At 41.9% G+C, this 27,363-nt stretch overlaps 1 protein-coding gene across 1 annotated transcript in view; it reads right to left on the reverse strand.

The window, feature by feature from the left end:
• The window catches only part of pex5la (peroxisomal biogenesis factor 5-like a), a gene marked incomplete at both ends in the record, with an annotated part of 138,365 nt that extends 111,886 nt beyond the window's left edge, over positions 1-26,479 (reverse strand). Inside the window, one exon of the mRNA XM_080725826.1 lies at positions 26,459-26,479. Coding sequence (XP_080581952.1) covers positions 26,459-26,479 — 21 coding nt within the window. The remainder of the gene's footprint in view (positions 1-26,458) is intronic.
• Positions 26,480-27,363: the final 884 nt, after the last annotated feature.

A 27,363-nucleotide genomic window follows, 5' to 3' on the forward strand; every position in this document is an offset into this window, starting at 1 on the left:
TTTTCAGTTTGAATGAGTGCAAAGGAGTTAAGCGGTATCATTTTGTAGGCTCTGGTTTACGGTGCAAGAATAAATACAGAAGGATTCCCCTTTCAGAAGCAAATCAATGACAGTAAACTAATCACTATTAGTGTACTGTACAGTCAATGCTGTAGGTAATTAGATAGCTCTGGTCCATAGCGTTAGAAGGAGTTCTCCTTAACGCTATGTCAGTGATGATCCGGAATGTATTAGAGGTGTGGTGGGGGGCTCAGAGTGTTTCCACTAAGTAGAGTAGGCTAAGTTTCAACTCCCAACAGCCACCTTTGTTTTGGTGAGTAGCGAAACTGTATTTTTTATTTTTACTAGTACGGACGAGAAGGTGCGCAGTCTTTCCTACGGGTGGACCGGATCATCACTGACATAACGTTAAGGAGAACTCCTTCTAACGCTATTTTGTATACTCTGAACTGAACTATATACTCCATCTGCTACAGTGCCTATAATTGTATAGTCTGTCTGGTAGTGAAGTACATTCACCTGGTCTTCCAGATATACAGTAGATAGACAGATTTGTGCCATTAACAAATTGAAGTCTCCAAGTCTTTTTTTTATTTTTTTGTTATCAATTATTTTTATTTTTATTTTTCCATAACATGAGTGAATCAAAATTATAGACATACATATGAGCAGAAATTTCCACTTTCTGCCTACTAACATGTGGACTATTAGGGGAAGTTAGGTGATGCCCTTCTTATCAGACTGCTAAAACAAAGACCCCGAAACAATGTTCAGTCCCATTCCTGATGAAATAGAACCGAGTAACTAACTAGAAAGGGATGATCTGTGGAGCACAGACATCCACCAGGGGGAACCACCCAATAAGTATACAAACACTGTCTAACGCAGTCGTTTCAAACTTGTGCATCATACTGAAGGTGCGTGGGGTATGTTGACACATTAGTATGTCGGTGTTAATCAGATGGAGGCTTCAACTTAGCTGTGTCTCTCTGCTGAACGGGTGCACATTACAGTACAGTCATAGGAGCACTTCATGAGCCTTCTTTTTAAACAACAACGTTGTTGTAACTAATGGTGCTTTTCAAGGTGTCACTTATTTTCATTTCTGGGCGTTGGCAATGAAAATTCCAAGTCAATAGGAAACTTGAAAAAGACCAAAAGTAGAGGAACTGTAAGGATTTCTTTAATTTATTTTATGCTAGAATTGGCCAGAATGAGAGTTTGGGACATTTATCTAACATCAGAACATACAGTAGACGTGGCATTTTAGAATAGTTTTTATGTAGCTATTCCCATGAGAATGACTGAGTCACTGCTTTGTAAGCCTCAGCAAACACATGTCTGCCTCGACTCTAGGTGACCCATGACTTCTGGCACAAGATATTGAGCATCTCTTTGCTTTAGCTTGGTTTGTGTTGAATCTCATCACAGCCTGAGCCTCAAGCTGCAATTTAGGTCTACTCTGTCCTACCAGGGATTCGAACCTGTGTTTCTCGTATGCTCAGCTCAGCTTCTATGAGAGTGCGCTTGCTTTGGTATGACCACTCTCCTGCCAATGTGCATGTGTGACCGTATCCTGAATCAGGCTTTAGTCTCTGCTTAGACAGCTGAAACCTGAATTGGATAGCACAGTGATGGGGCAGTAACATACAGTACGACACACATAAGTGGGACTGAGTTACTAGGGCCCAAGGTGGAGGGGCTTTAATTATTTTATACTTTAGCTATTGAAAAATAGCATCTACAAGCTCAGAGCTGCGAGCTTGTAAATCTGCTAGTTTTGAAAAGTTGTGAAAATGTGTGCAAATCTTTAAATAGGCCTATACTGTATGTATGTTTTAAGCAAACATTTGTAACCCAAATTTCATGCTTCTGGGGGGTCCCTGGAACTAAATATTTTGAGATGGGGGTCCGTGGCCAAATACATATCATTTGGGTGGTCCTTCACATGAAAAAGTTTGAGCACCACTGACATAGAAACAGGTTTTTCAAAAAACCTTAGCTGGATTTGAAGCATTCAAAGACTTGCACAAATGTTCACGATTTTTCAAAAATAGCAGATCTACAAGCTCGCAGCATGGCACTCAGTACAGCGCTGTGTGCTATTTTTCAATAGTTAAAGCACAAAATAATGCGTAATAATGTGTTGCCAGTCTAAACGCCAAACGGGGTTAAACCCCCTCCCGCTATGAAGAACATGGGGGGCCCACAGTGAATCCTTGTTGCGACCGTAGGTCACACTTACTATCAAAACCTGCACAAACTGTCAGTCAGTCAGTCTGTCTGTCCGTCTGTCTGTCACACCTCACACGTCACACTATTGCCCTGCTCATATCTCCGCAACCGTTGCCCCGATCCATGCCAAATTTTGCACACACGCTCCTTGCCTGCCAAACTACAACCTCCAAGGACCCCCGGAGCTCCAGGGACCCCCAGGTCCCTGGGGGACCCCCAGATGTAAAAAATGACCAAATGTGCAAAAATGACCAAATGACCACCCCAACGGGGCTGCTCACGGGGAATTCCCGGGGACCACCGACTCCTGCTGCTCCAGAACGGATGCAAAAGTGGTGGCGCCCCCAGTGGAGGACCCCCTCCACTGCAGCTCACATAAAATGCCGTAACTCGGGCTAGGAGGGTCCGGGAGAGCCGGGGCCGGTACCTATTCGTCCGGCAAGGCAACGCGGACACCCCACCCCTCATTTCTCACATGGCCCTCTTCTAGCGCCACCATGAGGCCGATTTTTAAAACACATTTTTGGACACTGCTCCTACAGTTTTTGCCCTAAAATCACGCAAATCGCTACACAGTATGTCTACACTCATCCCATCACCATGAATCTCTCCCATATAGCGCCACCTTCAGGCCGATTTTTAAAAACACATTTTTGGACACTGCTCCTACAGATTTTGCCCTAAAATCACGAAAATCACTACACAGCATGTCTACACTCATGTCATCAACATGGATCAGGAAGATTTTGGAAAAACAAATTTTTGCCCTATTTGTGGAGATAAGCGACCTACGGTCGCTTATCTCCCGATTAGGGAGTCTTACTGGTACCCAGGGCCCAGAATTTGGTGCGACACCCCTGCATGTGGTCATTACACCAGCTAGTTGCATCACCAGGGTGCTAGTGTGGATTTGATGTATAGAACACGCTCACATACAGTATATTTCCCAAGGTGCAGGGCAACACAGTTAATAAAATGTATTAAAATTGCAATGTTGATGACTGCGATTTCCATGCCATTTTGCAGCATAGGCAGACGTTTATAAAGAAAGATCTTTCTGACAGCTTCATAAACAATGTATTGTGTCCCTGTGCCGGCAAATATATAATTTTGCATGTGTCGGTAAATCTTTAATTGCATTCAGAGGGAATGGAAATCCTAAGCCTTTGCAACCCTCCCCCAACACAAACATCTTCTTGGGCAATTTTATGTACTGGATAGCTCCATGGCACAATTACAATATTTACTTAGTCAATAATTTATTTTGAAAGCAGTAATAAAGGAGTCATTTCATTTTTAATTTACTCTAGCCCTGGTTAAATGGTTAAGATACAATCTCTGGAGGCACATTTTCTGGCTTAAGAATAAGATCAAATACCACTGAATACCACCCCTCTGAGCATCCCCACAGTCCGACTCATTAAATAGACATATTCAGTGAGAATTGTGGCTGGAACATAATGCCTGGATCATCAGCATAAAAAAAAGGAATCCTCATAAGAAAAATACTTTTGTACATTTACTGTTGTATTTTCCAAGATAAGTTTCAGGTTTCTTTGTATGTGACCTCCTGGGAGAAGCAAGCAACTGATTTCCCCCTCATTATTTTAGCCCTGTTATCTAGTGAGGATAGTGTTGCCTGTTGGATATCTTGAAAATTTGCCATGGAACTGATTTTGGTGCCACCCTTTTTGCACTACTTACACTTGCACACAATATATCTCAGATTTCCATTAAACTTGCAGAGTGTATTTGTGGTGGAGTTTGGCAAGCCCATATGGGCTATGTAGTATAGCTAAATGGTTAGGGAGCCTGCCTGGGGAACCAGAGCCCTTGGTTGTCCCAGGTTTGATTCCAGGGTAGCAATGTCGATTTGTGTCCCTGAGCAAGACTCTTAACCCCTAAGTGCTCACACACTCCTTGAGGGCAGCAAATCAGCTGGGTTGAGCTGATAATACTGAATTTCCCTTGTGGGAGGAAAAAGGTATCTATTATTATTATAGCAGCCTTCGCATCTATTTCTGCAATAGGCCTTCATTAAATCTTCATTGAATCTTTTGAAACATGGACAATGAAGAGTGAACTTGAGAAGCATCTGGATGGAACTTACTATAAACAAGTCTTCTAATGGAAGTGCAAGTCCTGCAATGACTAGACACTGACAGTAGACACCAATTCCCACTACTATGACTCTGGTTATCAGGGAAGCAAAGACTTTGCGGCAGGTTTGCCACAAAGACCCCTCACTACCAGACAGCCTAAATTAGTTGTATGCACATTTTGAGGTAAACGACACCAATGAGGCACAGGTGCTGAACAACATTCCTGTGTGTGTTGTGAAGGAGTGTGCAAGACATCTTTAACATCTTGATTAGCAGGCAGTTGTGTCCACTTGCGTCATGAGCGCCACCATCATTACAAAATCAAATCCAGTCTGTCTGAATGACGTCCATCCTGCATCTCTTAATATACTCTATATAGTTATGAAATACTTTAAGCAGCAGTCAACAGTTGTTGCTTGCTTAAACACCAAACACAGTTTGCTTTACAAACACTGTCTCAATGTATTGCTGTCAGAGAATTACAGGATGAGACTATGACACATGATCAGGAATCTCAAGCATTGAGAATACCATCAGCACACAGCTAAATTGGAGCCCCTCGCCTCGACAATGCAATCAGGATTCTAACAAACGCGGCACTGATTGGAGTACACTTAGGAAACTGTCCATTTGTCCTTTGAGTCACAATCTTGTCTTTTAATCGCACATTGAAACTTATTTTCAAAGCATTATACTGGCAATACGATATTTTGGTTTGAAAAGGGAAATAAACTGCCAAGTAGTCCCAAGGTACTTAGGAGTACATGCAATGTACTTAGGAGTACATGCTAACCAATATCACCCTCCCCGCCCAGATTCCCTCACCCAAACACGGGCCAATTATGTTTACACGCCGGACCAAGCCGGATGCACCATGGTGGAGTCAAACCCACAGTCACAGCCTCCATGGTGGTGTGCATGGAAATATTTGATACTAGCAGAAAGCTCTCTGTGTTCTGTGTATCCACCCCAACATCTGGCTCTTAGCCTGTGTTGATGAGTGCCAGTGTTTCTTTTTAGACAGAAACCTGGCGGCTTTTAATTTGAATCCCAGTGTCACTTCAAACAGAGAAAATGAAACAAAGCAGTGCATCTTCATGTGTTTTCAAACAGCAGGCCCCACCACCCATACACACACAGGCACGAATGCACACGCACGCATACACACACACACACACACACACACACACACACACACACAAACACACACACACACACACACACACACACACACACACACACACACACACACACACACACACACACACGCACACGCACGCACACACACACGCACGCACGCACACGCACGCACGCACACACACGCACGCACAGTCGGTCACACAACTACTGTAAAACACTAGGAAAAGGGCACACCACATTACCCCTGTACTTGTGTTTTTGCACTGGATCCCTGTTAAGTTTAGGATAGATTTTAAAGTTCTTTTACTTGTTTTTAAAGCCGTGAAGGGCCTTGCACCTTCATATTTGACAGATTGCTTAGAGAAGTATGTCCCAGCCCGCCCCCTCAGGTCACTCTGTGCTGGACTGCTGACGGAGCCACCTCGGTTGACGACTTTAAGAGGCAGCTGAAAACCCACTTTTATAACCTTGCTTTTAACTGACCTAATTTTTAAATACTTTCTTACCACTTCTTACAATGTCTAAACTGTTTTAAATCTGAATGTAAAGCACTTTGAAATGCATTTATGTCTGAAATGTGCTCTATAAATAAAGATGATTATTATTACCAGTATGACTCCCTAATTGGGAGATAAGCGACTGTCACGTCAAACTTTAGAAGGCAATCGTAGCCAATCAGGAGGGAATATGGGAAATGGGACAGATCCATGTTGATGACATGACTTTAGAGATACTGTGTACCGCTTTGCGTGATTTTAGGCCAAAATCTGTAGGAGCAGTGTCCAAAAACGTGTTTAGCAAAACTCAGCCTGATGATGGTGGTCGCTGGATTAAAATACAAAGGATGATAGAGTACCCACCCGGTTATGTATGGAGTTTACATTCTCCTCTCTTCATTCTGCCTTTTGTCTCTTGCATTATATTCATTCATTATCATTCATTCACACCCACATCTTGCTCCAAAATTAAAATGACAGCATTAAAGGGTAAAACCCTGATGACAGTGAATAACTACATTCCCATGCAATCCAAGCAGAACAGGAATCCCTGCCTCCTCAATCAGTGTATGGAACAACCGCTGCTGATGTATGCTTGAATCCCTCTTAGTCTCCTTTAAGTCGGCTTTCTCCTGCTCTGCCAGCGGGACCCCCCCAACAGAGGTTTACCAAGGGGTTTCACAAACAAATCCCTTTCTCTCCCCTCACGGCAACACCGACACCTTTCAAGTCACGTTTAGACGAGGGCAAAATAAAATGTCAGATATGTCATCCGTTTAGACGAGAAACAGAGTTTTCGGGGGTTGAATCCGCAACAAAGTGAAACCACCTTCCATAGTGGAAATCTCTGAAGACGCGCCGCGTCTCATCTCCATGTGAACAGGAAAAACTGAGAAAATGTGTGCAGCGACGTAGAGCCACGCTGCAATGGTGAATGAATGTAAACAAGGAAGTCGGACCGAAGTGTGTGACTATCTGGAAGAAAGTCACCACCATCTAGCAACATGGCATGCACACTACAGTGTTTTCAATCACTGTTCTAGTCTCGTCTAAATGCAGAATAAAAAGTGAGGATGCAACGTACGAAACTTTGCAATTTTCTCTAGAGACCGTTGTCGACTAAACGTGGCCTCAGTGTGGGCAAATGTACCATTTTGAGCGTTTGGGGGAGCAATTGTAGTTGAAATAGTTATGCAGAGCCAGCCAATCAGATTTAATTAAACTAAATTCAATTAACACCTGGAGTGCCTAACACGTCTGGTATCTTGGTAATGTACATTACAGTATGAACAGAAAAGCGGCTTATATTTATGACATGCCAGGTGCAAAATAAAAGGAACTGTGGTTATAATGAATGAATCATGAAGGTAAATGTTTAATTATCATGAGCTTAATGTTTACAAATATGATACATGTACTGGCATGGCAGGATGACTGATTGTCGAACATCATCTTCCATCCCCACACTACAGTCACCAGCCAAATACCGGTAAATTGTGGCTATAGCTGTTTACCTGTCGAAGAGAATGATATAATAATCAGTCTTCATTTGGCTTGGGAGGAGGAGGGGGGGGGGGCCGAAAATAAAAATCAATTTGTGTTCTAAAATAGCAACTCTGGCTTGTAAGCTTTGGACCACACAGGCCACTGCAGCCAGTGGAAGAAACAGTAATGTTCATTGCCCTATTACCGCTGGAGGCCAGGAGAGTAGCACTGTCTGCAGGGCTTTTTGTTCCAGCCGGATACCACCTGGTTGCACTCATTATCCTGTTGCCTGAAATAGGCAGGCCAATTAAATCGTTTTTAATCACGGTCTTTTAATCGGACGGGCTTTAAAAGGAGCCTGTCTGGAAGAAAAGCCTCCACGTCCCCCTTCATCATGCCTAAAGCTGACCACCGCGGTCCTGGGAAACCCTTTTCAGGCCCAAAGATGAGTAATGGACGAGTAGTCATACAGGTAAACATCTTTCAAAGATGCCCTGCCTGTCTGTTACACTGCATGTCTGCAAGCTTAACTTTTATTTCATGTTGACTGTTTTGATAGATGCTAGTTATATTACTGTATGCAGATGTTTGTTGATTACTTGCTCATACATATGTATGTTATTGCCAGACCCATGAAATGGGTAGGCCTACATAAGCAAATGTCGGTCTGTCTGTCTGTCCGGGTTTTCTATATAAAGGGTATATATGATGATGACATGATGATGACATGCCTACAAAAGGCATGATGTCATAAATGATGATGACAGACAGGGGGTCTGGCACAACCAGGTTGACCTGGTCTAGTTTAGATACATAGACTACTGTTTGCTTGTCAACAAAGGCTAAGTACAGTATGTTATTTAGATGCACTTTGAAATGTATTCTGCAGGGGTGCCCGCACATACCACTTAAGCGTTGCCACATAGGCATGGATGCCTGTGGTGTCGCCGGTTCAATTCCCGATCCGGACGATGCTGCGTGTCTCTCCCCATCTCTCCCCCCATATCCTATCATTCTACTGTCCTGACATAAAAGCCCAAGAGCAAATATAAAAAAAAAAAAATCAGCATTGTTAAATGCTGTTTCCCCTGGCCTAAACCATGTGTCAGGGTATTTTAATTCAGTGTTGTTACATCAGTCAGTACACCTGATTAAGCCAATCAAGCTTTATGTTGTTTTAATTGTCGACCAGACGTTCGGCTTCATTAGCATTCAGCATTAGTTCAGACTGACTTTCAGTAATGTTGCTGTCCTGGTTTGGAAAGGAAATGGGAACTCCAGTGACGCACATTCTGTCAGGAGCAAGGTTGCCTCTGGAGAGAAAACAACCTTGAGGGAGACGCTTGCTAAAGGATTTGTGATTGTGATGATGAGACACCAAAACCCACACTTTAGTGCATCTGGTTATCACAGCAGCATCCAATGCATCATATTCCAAAGAATGGAGAAAAGGCAGCTGCAAAAAAAGAGAAAAATAAGGTTTTCCACACCTTAGTACAATCACAGTAACAGATCAGTGGTCTATTTAACTGTGCAGCGCCAAGGGAGGATCCTCAAGCTCAGCATCCTTCATCCAACAAACCTTTACCTGTTGGATCAATTCAAGCCCTTAATGAAAGTGCAGTAGAGAATGACCAAAAGGGACCAAAATACACTACAAACTAGATCTTACATCTAGCCTGAAACCTGTGCCTAGAGTAGCCAAAGGGAGTGGAGTATTATATGCACACGCACACGCGTGTGCTCGCGCACACATGCACTTTCACGCGTACACACACACACACACATAAACAAGTAAGACGACCTAAGGGCAAGAACCGACCATCAGCAACAGAGATTCTAAATATGGCACACACACGCACGCACGCACACATGTTTGTTAACATCGATTATGGGGACCTGCGCGGGTTTGCATCGATTATGGGGACACCACTTTCCTGTGGTCCCACAGGCCTGAAAAACTGACTTGAAGCCAAAGTCATTGTATGCAAATATCGGACCTGTGATTGGCTAGTAGTGTGTGAATCTCTCATTCTCCCATTCTCTCACACACTCACACAAAAACTGCAGGAAAAAAAAAATTTTTTTGGGGGGGTCCCCACTGTGGGTGTGTACCTGTCATATGACATGAAAACGTGAATTGAGGGACTTGCTTAAAAAAAGCACCAGACACTCAGCAACACTGCCCCCTATCTCCCTGAATGATAATAATTATGGGGACCTACGATTTTGTCCCCACTGTGTCAGACGTCCCCAGCATGTGAGTGTGTGAACATGCGTATGGTCCCCATAAGTATAGCTAGACAAACGCGCACGCACGCACACACACACACACACACACACACTGTATTCTGATATTGAGAGCTGTTATGTCACTCATAGGAGTTGCCGGTGATCTAGAAATGTAAATTTATTCTTCAGTTAAACTCATTAAATCCTATACAACACACATTTTTTAAATTCCATAGTAATTTGCTTCCAAAGTTTGTGGGAGGGGATTTTACCAAAGAAATGCCAAAAAGATTTAATGCATTTCAGCCAACTAAGCTACGTTATAGTCCTTTGTGCTTCGTTACTCAATTCTGCCATCATAAGCTGACAGCTTTACAGCTTTACAATCTAAAAACACATTATCAACATTTATGCCCAGTATAGTTGAGGCATTAAAATCATATTCATTCAATTCTGCATCTTACTCAGCCCTGTTAGGCCACCCGGTCCTGGTGGAGATGTGCACTCAGTTGTGCACCCCATTCGTATTGGAAATATGCTAGTAAATGTAAATGTTAGCTGAAGAAAAATAGTCTACAGTGTATTCTGTAATGCAGGAACGTCACACTATGGAAAACTAGTACCTGAATGAATACAACCAGTCAAAAGCTCCTTGGGAAAAGCACTGAAACCGATGCGCAAATTGGTTTTCTCTTAACTGCCCCAATCTTATCTAGTACTTCCTTAATCCATGCCAGGCTCACTAAATTGGATGGTTTTGACAACAACAACAGACTCTTGTTCCACGTGAATCCATGTGTAGCCTTTACCGTTCACCTTATACTCTCTCTAATGTATTTCTTATAGTACGTCTCTCTCACTGTTTATGCCCATTATTAAATAAGATTGAAGACATGGAAGACAGGAGGTTGTCAGTCACTACCTTTCTGCAGTGGTGGAAAGTAACTACAGTAGGTATATTTACTTAAATACTGTACAATTCTGAGGTATTTTGTACTTTACTTTAGTATTTCCAATTTCCAGTACTTTTACTTCTACTCCACTACATCTCAGAGGTAAATATTTTACTTCTACAAGCTCACATAGATGTGCTATAATATTTTTATACATTTTTGGTATTTGAAAACTTGTGAAATGGGACATTCTGCCTAATGAGTACGTTCTACTTTTAGTACTTATACCAATACTTTTGTACTTTTACTCAAGTAAATTTAGAATTCCATACTTTTACTTGGAATTCTAAATTTGGGGATGTTTTGGAATGGAAACGCGCCAGCCCTTTTTCCACCACTGCCTTTCTGCCACCCTGCCCCAGTCATGCCAACCTTTGAGTACACGGCCCAATACTACGCCAGCTAACCATGAGGACAAAATGTGTCCGTATTCCTATTTCCCGCCAAAGTTTTTAATATACAGTATACCCTATACTGGCTCACAGTGCTGTGTATTTAAGATTGGCACAGAAACTCTGCAAATGACAGTACGCCACATGGTTTACAACGGCAGAATTTATGCTTCACAATGTGAAGCATAAAATGAGAATATTGTATAGAGGAGGGGAGTGCTTGAAGACACCCCAAATGACAAAGAGGGGCAGAGGAAATATGGGACCCTTCTTCACTTCCTTGTCAAAAATCTGTCCAGTACTGGATGTGCACAGTACTGTTAGCTGTCACATTTTGCTGACTTGTAGATTGTCACAGGATAAGAATGGATACTCTGGAGTGTCTATTTCTAGGAGGAACAGCTAGATGTTGAGCGTGACTTATGTTGTGTTGCTGTTCTATAACGAGGAGCATGTAAGTCTCATCTAGAATTCCAAGCCACAGAGGGCCAATAGATCAAGACCCACAACCTGCTGTGATTTATGCCCCTAGCCTCCATACAGCTGTCACGTCCTCATAGTGAAATATGTTAAAATGGAAGAATTTACAGTGGATACCAGAAATTGTTGAATGTTTGTAAGTCATTGGTAGTATACTTCAAAAATTTATCAGATTTTCTCTGTCTTATCTGACACTCAGATCAGAATACGAAGAACCCTTCCCATCTGGTGCTCTAAGCTAAAAAGATAAGAAAACACAACCACAGAATTCTACGCAAATACTTTACCAGTGCTACTCAATCTAGGTCTGACTGATTCACATGGTGAAAAATTACTTAAAAATACAATTGCAAATGCATAATTGCACAAATACTGTACACACAGCTGAAAACTTCAAGCATAATGTGTTAACTTGTTGCAGTCAAGGTAGCCTAAATGCGTCTGTTACTGTATGCAAGCGAGCAGTGTGGTTAGGGACCATTAGCATCATCAGACCAAGCATCTGGTATGCAATGACTGGACATTAGCTGCCAAATTATCCCCATAAAATGAAGTGATAATAGCAAGGGCATAGAACTGGTTAAGGACATTATGTTGAGCGTGTGCTGAACGTTATGTTGACAGTATGTTGAGCGTGTGCTGAAATGTTTGATTGGCAATAAATGTTTTGTCCATCAGTTTTTAGCCGATGTAAACAATAAACAGCTCTAGTTCTCCATTACAAGTCCTACCTTTCTTGGCTTTGCTATTTTTTATTAACTTAAGGACTGTGGGCTACTGTGGGCTATAAGAGCCAAGACTACAGCCAAAAACAGAAAAGTGGACATGAGGAGCTTTTTACAATACAATAGGTCGAAGTATTTATTTTCTGCATTGCTAATTTGCAGTCAACAACAATAGTAATAATAATAATAACAACAACACTGAACTAAGCCATACATTTTCTCTCTCTTCATATGGCATGCTAGAATGTATTACTTAGTCACATGACAGAGGTAGTCTAGCCAGGTACTGTAGTAGTTGCAGATAGAGGAGGGCGGGACATCAGGTGAGACCTAGGCTTGTAACAACATAATTATACGCCTAGGCAAAATATTAATATTCATTGTGTTACACAGGGTTGCACTGGTACACTAATTGATAGATATATTAAGCCCTCAACTCATAAATGCATACTCTGCTATTAATGACTAGCTCATCAGTGTGTGGATGTATTTTGAAATGCAGCTAAGAGATTAGCAGGTGAAGAATCGTGTAGACATGCATATCGTCACTGTCGGGCAGAAACCTTGTATCTCCAAGTTTCAAATGTGTAAATTCTTTCGTAAAGTAAAGCCCTGCTTCATCATATAAAACTGTCGCACTAAACTAATGGAAATAGCCGATCTACAAGCACTACAAGCACTACCTTGCATCGCGAGGCGTTGTGTGCTTGTAGATCTGCTATTATCACTATTTTAAATCGTTTTTAAAATGATATAAAAAACAAACGGTTTTGGACATACAAGGTTTCCACCCGACAACAACAATATAGTATTATGGACCATGAAGACAGACCACCCAAGCCCAACCCCAAATACATTAAAGTTCAAAAGCTCTCAAATACAGTCCTCTGTTTTCAGGCGATTGTATTCTTGGCTTCACCAAAGACCCAACGTGAAAAGGAATTATCACTTTTCATTGTGTCAAAACGTAAACCATGAAGAAAAGAATGCTGTTAAAAAAGCCAGACCCTGCGTTGAACTCAAGGGGCTTCAATAACTTGAAAAGAAAAAGCTGTATTAGCTTTTCCCACCACCAGAATAGTAAATCACACCATATGCAGTCACAGTTAGTACAGTTAGAAGCAAGCCCCATACATTCACAGCGATCAAGTTAACAGGAAGATGCCAGCCAAAAGCCGAGTAACGGAAGCTGGCAATTCCATTCGCAAAAATAATATATATTTCTATTTCGGCTAAGCAGCTAGCTATATAATATAGATAGATAGATACCTTTATTATCCCAAGGGGGAAATGAAGTTACACAGAAGGTACAGCAGTTAAAGGTTACAGGACGCAGATAGATGCTCCTCTCCGCAATACAGGAGGGAGGGCGGGGGGGGGAGTAATTTGTATAATGTATGCTTAGATGATTTATTATATTAGGATACATTTGCGCAACTGTATAGATTCAACTGAAGTGGGGAAGAGGCTTCACATCCGATTTATATTTTACTCATGATGTGTGCGGCAACAGTCCGGCCAAACAAAAATATTGTAATGGAGGGACAACAGATGACAACAGATGTTCAGGAGGCGGAGAAGCACACCTTGGCTCTGCCCTACACACAAATCACGGGCACTACTCTTCCACTTCTCAGGTTCCTGCTGGCCCACCGTCCATGAAGCCATGCCAACAATGCCAACGACCTCCTCCCCAAAGATTCCTGGGTCAGCAACCCTCACATTGTTATTCATTCAATAAACATCCTTAAAAACACATTCACTGCCATGAACGACTTAAAAATTAATTAAAATGTTCAGCTGTGCCTTGCAGTGGGGTCCATGAGCGTAATCATGGACTTAATAATGGCTTAATCAATTTGCACATTTGTGTGTGTGTGTGTGTGTGTGTGTGTGTGTGTGTGTGTGTGTGTGTGTGTGTGTGTGTGTGTGTGTGTGTGTGTGTGTGTGTGCGTGCGTGTGTGTGTCAAGTATGATTATTGAACACTGAAAATGATGATACTACTGATGATACTACTACTACTACTACTACTATAATATAATTATAAATAATAATAATAACTATTAATAATTCATAATAATAGTTTAGTCCCTTTTAGTTGTTTTTGGGGGGTATTTGTCACTGTACCGTACATTTCTACATACGTGAAACTGCATTTCACCGATCCTAACTATTAGGGGCAGTGGAGATGTGCCATTAAACATGGCACCCCGGGTAGCAGGGAGGGGTTATGTTTTTTGATCAGGGACACAGACCGGATGAGGTTTTGATGGCAAACCGGCGACTTTCTGATTACCAGAACAGAAAACACAAATATATAAGCATCTTTTTGTGACAGGTTGCACTCACAATACTCTCAGTAACTTACTGCACATGCTCACACATACAGTATAAGAGCGGGGTGACAGAGGCACATTCTTCAGAAATACAGCGGATATTCAATACAGACAATACACAGGGTTCTTGTTTTTCAACCTCGCCGTGTTCAATTGCATGGCAGTGCTGCTGTACATCTACGTACAGTATATGTCGAAGGACACTGCACGTCTGTAAAAAGGTAAGCAGGCTTAATTATGTTTTCCACTATTGAACTGCAGCACACTGTTCTGTGTGTTCCTGTGGTATGTATTATATTCTGTATGAGAGCTGGTAATTGTTCTCGCACCAAGGCCATCACACATTTCTGTACATTTATTGTACTTGGATGCTGAATGCTGAAACTATGAACACGTCTTAAGACAGTGTTTAAGACAGCCATTGGAAGTAGTTTAATCATAAGTAAATTCACATTAATTATTCAAATTATTACAATACAAAACATTGAGTGACTAAGGGTGCGTTAGGATATCCAGCACTGAGCGCACTGGCCAATACAAAGCAATACATATGTGAGTGCGCTCCCGGTGCGCATTTCAAACGCAACCTAAATATATTTCAATATCAGAAATACTGTCTCGTTAGCGTGTGTCAAAGTGTTTAATAATTTTGGCCTAAACGGACCCTCGTACTTGTTGCGACCGTCAGGTCGCAGTTACTATGAAAACCTGCAGCTCATGTCTGTCCGTCCGTCCGTCTGTCCGTGAGTGTGTCACGCTAGTAGCGCCACAATCAGCGCAATCAGGGCAATCACGATAGGTAACGAGCCATGCAGCTGTGGGCAATCAGCGTGTGTTGTGTATTAGACACACACTAGTATGACACAGGAGTGGATTCCATCCCAGTCCCGCAGAAAAAAATACCGTCCCGTCCCAATCCTGGGCCAGAGTAAAAAAAAAAAAAATCACATCTCGTCCCACTCCTGGTACAATGACTCCCACTCCCATCTCGCTCTTGCTCAAAATGACTCCCGTTCCCTCCCACTCCCGATAAATGCCCCCAAAAAAGTATCACGCAGATTTTTTCCATATTATACTGTATTTGATATCATGTTTATTATCACTTTCCTGTGCTTTTCTCCCTCCCAAACTGATAAAGTATCCTATTAAATCAATCATACAAGGCTGGAGGTGGAGGGAGATGATTGCTCCAGCTCTTAATTCAAAGAAAGATTGCAACTTTCACAGCATTCTTCACAGACAGTGTGCACAGTTTGAGTTCATACCTGGAGTCTTTGTCTTTTGCTGTACTCACTACTCAGGGATTGTGTATTCCAATACAAAGGGTGAAACTGCGCTCGCTTTCCATAGATAATTATTCGATGCAATGTTGTTTTGGTACAGTGCAGGCAGGGCTGCCGCACGTTGGATATTGCAGACACTTTTTCATACTCTCGAAGAACAAAAGCCTGAAATAGAAAACATTTTATTCTGTTTCTCTAGTCTTGTTGCGCCGACGGCAGGTTTGTGCTGTGTCAGCCTGCGTGCATCACTTAGTTTTGACTTGAGATATCCAAACAAATCACTTCAATATGATGGACGTCATGTAACATTTTATCAAAGATCTCTGCACCTTTGGAGTATTATACAAGTTCACTTTGTCACTTGTTTCATGTCCTTCAATCTGTTCAACTCTCTCAACTGCATTTCAACATAAACGCTGCAGAGTCTTGCAATGCATCTCATGCCTGACTTCTGATTAGCCGTAGATGTTGACTTTTCATTCCCGTCCCGTCCCAATCACGGCATTAATATAAAAGTGACTCCCATCCCGCGGGAATCCCGGGACCCGCGGGAATCCTGGTAAATGTCATCCTAACACACACACACACACACACACACACACACACACACACACACACACACACACACACACAGACACCTGGCGGTCGCTCCTCGCCCTTACAGCGTGTTACTTGTCTACACATCCATTTATTCATGTTCAAATGAAATTTCAATTTGGGGGTCCATGTGACAAGAAAAAGTTTGAAAAAAATAAATAAAAATAAATAAAACTACTTAAATGTATCAAATCACCCACCCATCATCCATGTGACAAGAAAAAGTTTGAAAAAAAAAAAAAACTAAAAAAAAAACTACTTAAATGTATCAAATGGGGGGCGCCTGGTGGCCAGGCGCATACCATATAGGCTTTGCCATTTCAGCATCAATGCCTGTCGGCGTCGCCGGTTCGATTCCCGATCCGGGCGACCTTTGCCGCATGTCACTCCCTGTCTCTCCCCCGTTTCCTGTCAGTCTACTGTCCTATCCAATAAAGGCAAAAAGCCCAAAAACAAATCTTAAAAAAAAATGTATCAAATGGACTGTCATTCACAGAGAGAAATTAAATGTAACTTTGGGAATGGCTGAACAAACACCCAGCGATTATTAAGAGATTCAACTCGGAAAAGCCCACTATTAGAGAACAGCAATCACTGCCATGTTGAAGTTAGCCCAGACAAAGGAGCTTGGGTGGTGCAGTGGTAAAGTAGCTGCCCACCGCCGCAGATTCGGGGGGTTCAAATCCGGCGTTGACGAGAGCCTATACAAACACAATAAGCCTGTGTTCGGGGGAGGAAGCTGTGCGGGGAGGGTGATATTTGTCACTACACATACTCCTATATACAGGCTGGGGTGGCACCTGTCAGCGGGGAGTGTTGGGCGGGAGGAGTAGGATGAAGGCTCTACACCGGGAGGATGTAGAGTCTACGTCCACCCAGTGGGGGCTACTCAGATGAGCCAGTAGGATCCCACGGCAGTGTCAATACACAGATACGTGAGTGGGGAGGAATCAATTGACATAACAACTAAATTGGGGAGAAAAGGGTGTAAAAAAAGCAAATATAAGTTACAACAGCCCAGACAAAATTTGAAAACCACCATCATTTCATGAATTCTCAATTGTCTTTTTTCTAAATTCTCAGTTATATCAGACGATGATTCCTTTTGTAAAATGTGATGTAACATGTGAGTGACTATAGCCTACTGTAGCACAAAATATTCGGTGCATATGGGGCTTTTAAGCCGTGACATCATTTTGTAGGCAGAGAAGAATCTGCCCCCAGAGCATTTTCTGTCCCTCGCTATTTCAAAAAACAACGACTAAAAAATAACGACTAAAGTATAATTCTAACACTTTCCTTTCAACAACAAAGAGAAGAAAATGTGTAAATAGTAAAAATAGTAAAAAGATTCATGGAAATTGGGGGCAGAAATTCTCCTCTGCCTACAAAATGATGTCATACTTAACAGCCCCATTGACAAAACAAAGCAGGATGTTCAACAGTGTCATTTTACTCTGCACGGCCACAATGGAAATGTTTCAACTTATATTGTTGTGAATGCTGGAATGGGATATGAATGGGATATCCTATCCCATTGATTTGTGGTTATGAAGTGCTGACTGTTTTAGTTTTGATTTTCATGACACTGCCAGTCCCCCTCCTTCTCTCTATGGACATTGAACACTTGCTTCACTATTTTGCGAAGTAACATCATCACAGTCTCTATATACAGTAGCCTAGTTTACAGTATGGCAACTGACGTCACACGTCCACAGCAGTGACATTAGCTGTGCCTCACAGGCACAAGTGGAGTGCTGTTATAATCTCTAGAGCAAGGGTCTTCAACAGGGGGTCCGGGGTCCTCAGAGTTACTACAGGGGGTCCTCCAAATCTTTGTGTGATAGAAACTTTTTTTATATTAACAACTTGAACCCTAGTGCCCATATTCTGAGAACTTTAGCCAAAAATAGCCGATCTACATGCTCACAACGCCTCGCGCTGCGAGGTGTTGTGAGCTTGTAGATCGGCTATTTTTGGCAAAGAGGTTTGGTGTAGAGGGGAAAAGAGCAAACTAAGTACAGAGTGAAAGGTCAAGTTTATTAAGTATTGACGGTTCAAATGCTTAAATATCTGAAAACACAAATTGACATGAATCCAAAATACACGGATGATTGTGCAGTCAAACGATGAAACTATATGGAATCTATGAAAAGGTTGTGGGGGTCCCTGCTTCATCTCTCTCTCAACTAAGGGGTCCTTGGCCTGAAAACGTTGAAGACCCCTGCTCTAGAGACAGTCAGAACTATATGGTGTCTTCCGTGCCACAGTGGTCAAGGTGACAGTAAATGATATGACACACAATGATGTTTACATGCACACTCTCAAGCAGCAAGCATGCCCAGGTGCCCCAAAGGTGCGCACTCTCTTTTCACAATTCCCAGTGGCGTAAAGTACATTTACTCAAGTACTGTAATTAAGTACAATTTTGAGGTACTTTTACTTTACTCTAGTATTTCCAATGTTCAGTACTTCCAGAGGCAAATATTATACTTTTACTCTACTACAATTATTTGAAAACTTTAGTTACTAGTTACTTTGTAGATTTTGATTATTATTACAAAACATACATTACCCACTTCAGCCCTATACATTTACAGTAGGTCATTTGAAAATTGCAGATCTACAAGCTCACAATGCATTGCAATGGATGCATTCTGAGCTTGTTCCTATTTCCATTCGAAAACTTGTGAAATGGGACATTCTGGTACTTTCTACTTTTGGTATACTTTAAGTACATTTTGAATTCCGTACTTTTACTTTTTTTTTTTTTGATCAAGGTCTTTTTATTATCATTTTTTCTTTATACAAACAGACATGAAAATACACATACAAATCCCCACCCACCCACCCCACAGACCTGTAACAAGAAAAGAAAAACACATGACAAAGACAAGGAAAAGAAAAGAAAAGAAAAGTAAAAAAAACTAAACTAAAATAGATATAATTGCACTATGTTGCGGTTACAATTTCTGCCTTCATGCTCTCTATGAATGACATGAAAGGTTGCCAGGCTATGTCAAATTTTTCAATTGATCCCCGAAGGGAATATCTAATTCTCTCTAACTTAATAAACTGCATAACTTCTCTTATCCAATGTGAGTAAGTGGGAGGAAGCGGGTCTTTCCATTTAAAAAGTATCAGCCTTCTGGCCAACAATGTACAGAAGGCCAAGACGTTACCCTTGACATTATTTATTGACACCTCCGGTGGCATAGTACCAAATATTGCAATATAGGGAGAGTAGTCAAGTGGTTGTCCAATAACTTTAGATAATGTATCAATCACAGACTTCCAAAAGTCGTACAGTGTTGGACAAGTCCAAAACATATGGAGTAGATCTGCAGGAGCCTGCTTACATCTATCACATAGTGGATCGATATTGGGTTTAAATTTGGACAATCTAGCTTTGCACCAATGGAGTCTATGGACAACTTTAAATTGTATGACAGCGTGACGCTGACAGATGGATGAAGAATGAATCCTACGTATAATTTTTTGCCAATTTTCCTCTGGGATTTCTTCTCCTAAATCTTCCTCCCACTTAATCTTGAGATTATCTAGAGATGCTGCGTCATGCAGATTAAGAAATTCGTATATTCTCCCTATGATCCGCCTGAGGTCAGCTCCTTGGCTAAAGATAGTGTCCAACAAGGACGCAGAGGGCCTCTGAGGGAACCCTGGGAGCTGTGATTTAACAAAGTCCCGAACTTGAAGATATCTATAAAAATGTGACCTAGGAATACCGTATTTGCTCACCAGTTGTTCAAAGGATGCAAACACATTATCCACATAGAGATCATGTAGAGATGAAATCCCACCCCTACGCCAGCCATCAAATGCTCCGTCTAACATTGAAGGGATAAACATATGGTTTCTGACAATTGGAGCATAGAGACACAAGTCGTTCAATGCAAATGACCGTCTAAACTGGTTCCATATTTTTACTGACTGTATAACAATGGGGTTATTACTGTAAAATGAAGTAGGCTTTTGAGGTGGGAGTTTGGAGCATAATAGTGCTGGCAGAGAAGTGGGAGCACAAAATGAACCCTCTAAAGTCAACCACTCCGGGACATCAGGCCCATCTACAGCCTTCATCCAGTACATTAGTGCCCTAATGTTGGCTGACCAATAATAAAAGATAAAATTTGGGAGTGCCATGCCACCCTGTGGGCGAGGTTTTTCAAGTATAGCTTTTCGAATACGTGGACTTTTATTGTTCCAAATGAAGGCAGAGATAAGAGAGTCCAAAGTTTTGAAAAAAAACTTAGTTAAGAAAATTGGAATGCTTTGAAACAAGTATAGGAACTTAGGTAGCACACTCATCTTTATTGTATTAATCCTTCCGCCCAGGGAAAGGGGCAACTGATCCCATCTTTTGATGTCCTCTTTCAGATTATTCATCAGAGGCAGAAAATTGGCCTTATAAAGATCTTTATGATTACGTGTTATCCATACGCCTAAATATTTGAACTTTTCTGTGCTGACTTTAAAGGGAACTGATTCAAAGGGGAGATTTTGTGCAGCTACATTAACCGGCATCAGTTCACTTTTATCAAGATTAGTTTTATAGCCGGATATATTACCAAATCTATCTAATAGTTCCAACACATTGGGAATGCTGAGCAGAGGGTCCGATATGTATAACAATAGGTCGTCCGCATAAAAGGACAGTTTATGTTCCCGCCCTCCACGATCAATACCCTTAATACCATTATCCTGTCTTAGGGCTATCGCTAGGGGTTCTGCGGCGACGGCGAATAGTAGGGGTGAAATAGGGCAACCTTGGCGTGTCCCACGATGTAGTCTGAAAGAGGTCGACATATTGTTGTTTGTGCGCACAGCCGCCACAGGGGAGGAGTATAGAGTTTTAATGTAGGAGATAAATTTAGGGCCAAACCCGAACTTTTCAAGGGTATAGAAGAGATAGTCCCATTGAATCCTATCGAACGCTTTCTGGGAGTCAAGCGACAGTATAACCTCTGGAATGTCGGGTGAGGGGGGGCTATAGAGAATATCAAAAAGGCGTCTAATATTAAAAAAGGAATATCTGTTCTTAATAAAGCCAGTTTGCTGACTTGAAATAATCGACGGGAGACAATCCTCAAGGCGGAAAGCTAGACATTTTGCAAGGATTTTAGCATCAGTGTTCAGTAGTGAGATCGGTCTATACGAGCCACACTGAGACGGATCTTTGTCTTTCTTTAAAATTAGTGAAATCGTTGCTTCCCGCATAGTTGGAGGAAGGGATTGGGCGGATAGTGATTCCTGAAAAACAGATAGGAGCAGTGGAGCTAGTTGTTCAGAGAACGTTTTGAAGAACTCGGACGGGAATCCGTCAGGCCCTGGAGCCTTACTGCTTTGCATACTCCCAATTGAATCAATGATCTCGTCAATCGAAATGTCGTGCTCTAGCCTTGCGGCAGCTCCAGGGTTTACTTTTGGGATTTCAAGATCCTGAAAAAAATTATCTAACGCAGATTCTTCGTCTGGTGGCTCAGAGGTGTAAAGAGAAGAGTAAAAATCGCGGAAGCATGAGTTAATTTCAGTCTGGTCAGTGTGTATTGTTCCTTGTTCATCCCTTATTTCAGATATATACTGATTAGCAGCCTTCTGACGAAGTTGGTGTGCTAGGATTTTTCCTGCCTTTTCCCCATGTTCAAAATACATATGTCTAGATTTCAAAATAAGATTCTCCACTTTATGAGTAGAAAGGAGGTCAAATTCCATTTTAAGTGTCAGGCGTTGTTTAAGCACCTCATCTGAGGGAAACTGGCTATATTGTGTGTCTAACTTCAAAATACTATCAGCCAAGTATTTAAGCCGTTCCCTATCTGCTCTCCTGCGCATAGCTGTGTACGATATAATCTGTCCCCGTAGGTATGCCTTCATCGACTCCCATATAGTCGAGGGGGACATTCCTGGAGTTTGGTTATGATTGAGAAAATTAACAATTTCTGATTTAATTTGATTGACAAAGGATTCCTCGGAGAGGAGGAGGGTGTTAAGCCTCCATTGGCGATAATTAGGAACACCACCGGGAATACACAGTTTCATTGTTAAGGGACTATGATCTGAAATAACTCTAGCCTGATACTCGCACTCACTCACCATAGAAAGAAGCTCCCTATCAATAAACAGATAGTCAATTCTGCTGAGTGTCCCATGTACTGGGCTATAAAAGGAGTATGTTCTAGAGGTAGGGTTACGGAATCGCCACACATCTGACATACCGTATGTATTGAGAAAGAGTTTAATTGATTGGGCCGATTTTGACAGTGTCGTAGTCTTAGGGGAGCTGCGATCTAAGGTTTGAGATAAGACACAGTTCGCATCTGCACCTATGATGAGGTAGTGTGTATCCAAATTTGGGAGTCGGGAAAAGAAATTAACAAAAAATGCTTCGTCATCGAAGTTTGGAGCATAAATAGCAGCCAAAATTATCGAAAAATCGTACAATTTACCCACTACAATAACATATCGCCCCTTAGAGTCAGATTCAACGCTTGACATCACAAATGGAGTGTTCTTATTAATTAGAATAGCTACCCCCCTCGCCTTGGAGTCAAAATTGGAATGGTACGCTTGTCCTATCCACCCTCCCTTCAGCCTGGATTGGTCAATGGTACGGAGATGGGTTTCCTGAAGGAAGGCAATATCAATATTCAGATGTTTAAGATGAGTGAGCACCTTTTTTCGTTTCACAACATTGTTCAAAGCTTTAACATTCCAGCTTACAAAATTAACCTGGCAACCGGTAGTACCCTTTGGTCTATTTACATCTCCCATAGAGTTTTAGTAATATAGTGTAATTTGTAAGAAATATAATGGAGATATAAATACATATTGAAAAGTAACAATGAAAGATAGCATAGTATGACATTGATGCAACCTGGCATAGTGCGAATAACCACATAAGGAACATAAAAACACAGAAATATACAAACATATAATGAAATGCGAATCTGTACAGGTCTATAAAAACCCCAGCACTTGTCACCTGAAAAGACATGGTGACTGCTATATCCCTTGCAAAAAGGCCAACACATGGTGTTGGTAGTGAGGGTCGATGGGTTGTCCAGGAAGCCAGACCCCACCAGACCTCTACTCAAGTGAAAAACTATATATATATACAGAATGTACATATGTACACTCCGTATACTACATGATCGGTGAAACAAATAAGGACTGTCCAAGTGCAGATAAAAGAGAAGTAAAAATAAGAATGAAATAATAATAATGATAATGATAACAAATATATTTTTAAACCTAGCATATGAACCCAAATAGATAGTTTCATCCATTTAGGGGAAGAGGGAATAAATGACTCTAATGGTAGAGCAATCAAAGTTAAATAATACAAATAGAACATTTAAAAGAAAAGGTAATGTGCCCCCACACACACACACACACACACACACACACACACACACACACACACACACACACACACACACACACACACACACACACACACACACACACACACACACACACACACACACACACACACACACACACGCTGCCTTAATTTAAAAAAAAAATATATATATATGTATTCATTCTTGACAAATGCTGCCCTCTAGCTGGACAAGTAGTAAGTGCCTCCTTGGGAGGAAAAGGGAATAACAGCACAGGGCAGTAAGGTCTATATACATAATATACACATTTACTCCCACACACGCACGCACACACACATCCACAAATACACACACTGCCCCTTTTTTTAGATGAAGAAGAGAGAAAAAAAAAAAAAAAAAAAAATGGGAGGGGAGATATGCTAGACAAATTAAATACTGCCCTTTACCTGAACTATTGCGTACAACCTTACACTGGAACAAACAAAAAATATATATATATTAGGCACAACTAGGCCTTAAACCAGTTAGAGAAATCAAATAAATCCTTCAACAGTTGCTGCATATTAATAAATGAAAACTTAAGAGATGGTAGTGGAAAAAAAAACTGACCACAAAAAAAAAGATACACATTTAACAGGAACGGGCACATTCAATCCCCCAATCTTTCCCAGACATTAACAGTCTAGCTAAACTGTATTGAAATTATTGTTAACTAATCACCCATCAAAAAAGTAACAAAATAAATGCAGAAATGAACAAGAAATGAAATAACTAAATTGCCTATACATCACCATAAGTAGTTTAAAAGAAAAGAGAGAAAAAAAAATGTTAAGCCAATAAGGCAAGTAGACAAATAGTATATAAGGCAAACATAAGCATATCGATGTTCAGTTTGGGAAGAATGCATTATTTCACACTGGTTCCAACAGTAGTGTCCATATTATGAGGAAAGAGAAAAAAAAATGTATGCCTTTACTGTCAGTAAATGAATGATCGGGGAGGTTAACAGTTTACTATCAGTCCGAGGAGAAAGAGAGAGAAAAGTGTCCTTTACCTGAAATCAAAAATGATTATGGTGTATTCATGGAGGATGGAAAAAAAAAGGATATAGTGAACCGCATCATTGGTCGTCAGTACCCTCCGCTGCTGTGGGGCTGCCCTCCGCCACTACGGCGCCGCTCCTCGCAGTCGCGGTGATGTTGTTTTTCACGTAGGCCATCGCTGTCTCAGGCGTCTTGAATTCGTTGGTGGTCCCTCCGCTGGGTGTAATGAGGAAGCGGCCGGGGAAAACATAGCCGTAGCGAACGTCAGCTCGGTCCTTCAGGAGTAGCCTTACAGAATTGAAACTTGCGCAGTGCTTGGCGTCCCTCTTTGTCCGGTCCGGGAAAATACTCACCCGATTACCCTTGTAATCGAATGGGCCATGTTCTCGTGCCTTACGTAACGCCTCAACGCAGTCCTGGTCATAGTGTAGTTTGGCTACAATTATTCGCGGCCTTCCATCTCTGCTTGGGGCCGAGCCCCAATGCGAACGGTCGACCAGGAAATCCTTCTTGTCGTTTATGACGGTCTTGAGAAATTCAGAAACGGCTGCTGGAGAACACGAGCTGCCATGCCCTGTTATGCGTATGTTGGAGCGTCTCATTCTCGATTGCATGTCGTTGTGTTGCTCCTGTAGTTCTTCCAGCTCCGCTTTACAATTCCTGATGTCGTTTTGAAGTTGAGCTACTGTATCCGACCATTCCGACAGGCCTTGCTCCACCTCTCCAACGGATGCCTTCACGGTGTCCAACTCGGAGCGAACAGCCGCTGTATTATTCACAATTTCGGATTTAACATCCTGTAACTCTTTTCTAAGAGAGCCGAATTCGTCAGCAAAGGCCCTGTGTATTTCTTCTTTCAGTAGAGAGGAAATGTCCGCTCTAATCTCCGATAGGATCTCTGCCTTTAGCGTAGCAGCCGCGGTGTCCATTGTCAACTCACCCCCAGGCACGGGCTCGCATTCACGGCTCTCGGGTGTACTCTGCTTCGCGGAGTGTTTGGGCCCAGGCCTGGGAGCAGTGGGAGGTGCATCCACGAAGCTATATTTGCGGAGATTCAGTTTGTTGGCCATGAGTGTCCCAGTTTAAGGCTCAAAATTGCCTTCAGGTAGTTTTAGGTAACGTTAGATGTTGTTTTTGCACCGATAAAAGAAACAATGCACCTCAAAATAATACTTTTTAACAGAGGTCTGGTGAGAGCTTTTCCAAACGCGTCCTTACAGCATGCTGGCTCAACAGCGCCCCCCCGTACTTTTACTTTTAACAGAGTATTTCTAAAATTGCAGTACTGATTCTTTTACCTATTAAAGTAAAGAATTTGAGTAGCCTTTCCCAGAGATCACAGATCACAATTCCCAGCCAGGTGCACGTCTAAAAACTATACTCTGATTTGAGCTGGCAGTTAGATGATTGCAGTGTGATTAGCCTATGGCTATGTCCCTCGAGTAAAACAATGTCCTTGGCGTGAACTACTCTTGATTTAGAAGTGCGCTACCGATTCACATCATTGTGTACGACCTGTTTAAAGCATAATTATGCAAACTGTTTGCCATGCAAAAACAAACAAACACACAAACTAACAAACCTATCCCTTACCTGTAAATGCCCCTGGTACATTTTGAGCCAATCGCGGATCTCTCCGGAAGTAGATGTTTTAGACTTCTTTCCAGGCTTGTGTGAGACAATCTGAGTTCCCAGAGGTCTCTTTTTCCGCCACTATGTGTGAGATAGCTAGAGAAGGCTATTACACTGCAAATGTTCACATTGTAGTCGCCTACGCAAAGAGTTATTCAGACGAGGGCATCAATGTTTCAGTCTCTCTGGCTGCGCCGGAGTGGAGCTGTCCTCGGCGTAAGTGCTGAACTTACTCGATTTTAGCCATCTAAGGTTTTTCCCCCCCGCCGCGTGTCATAGAAAACTGGTAGTTTGAAACAGCAGAGGAGTGATTGAGTGAGTGAAAGAGAGCACTTTCAATTCGAAGATTCTTCACAGTGCGCTGAAGTGAGCTTGTGAAGTGCTGCTGCTTTGGTTCTGCCGATTCCAAAAGGGTGAAACAACCTTTACATCCTGAAAAGCGCTCTCTTCTCCCTCGTGCTTGTGGTGAGTGTTCATCCTGTTCTTATATTGTAGCCTACTCTGCCTTGTTTGCCAACTCCCTCTAACCCAGCCCTCTCTCCTCTCTCCTCTCTCACACCTCTCTGGTGCCTCCTCCGACCGTGGCTCACGTGTTCCTAAAAGAGGCACTGGCACACAACTAATAAGTCTGAAGCATCAATTTATACTTCGGACTACGACGTTTTTTTATACATAGAAAATTAAGATTAAAGGAGTAGTTCACAGTTCACACCCAAAATAGTTTTTTCTATCAATTACTCTCCAAATGGAGACTTGATATTATTTTTGTTTTTGTCGAATTCCTTAGACAATAATTTGATAATAATTTGCCCTCATTGATTCCGGATGGAGATGCATTTCTGTCTCCATCCGGAATCAATGGGGTA

The sequence above is a fragment of the Nannobrachium achirus genome, assembly GCF_963921795.1.
Source record: "Nannobrachium achirus genome assembly, chromosome: 1".
NCBI classification, from domain to species: Eukaryota; Metazoa; Chordata; class Actinopteri; order Myctophiformes; family Myctophidae; genus Nannobrachium; species Nannobrachium achirus.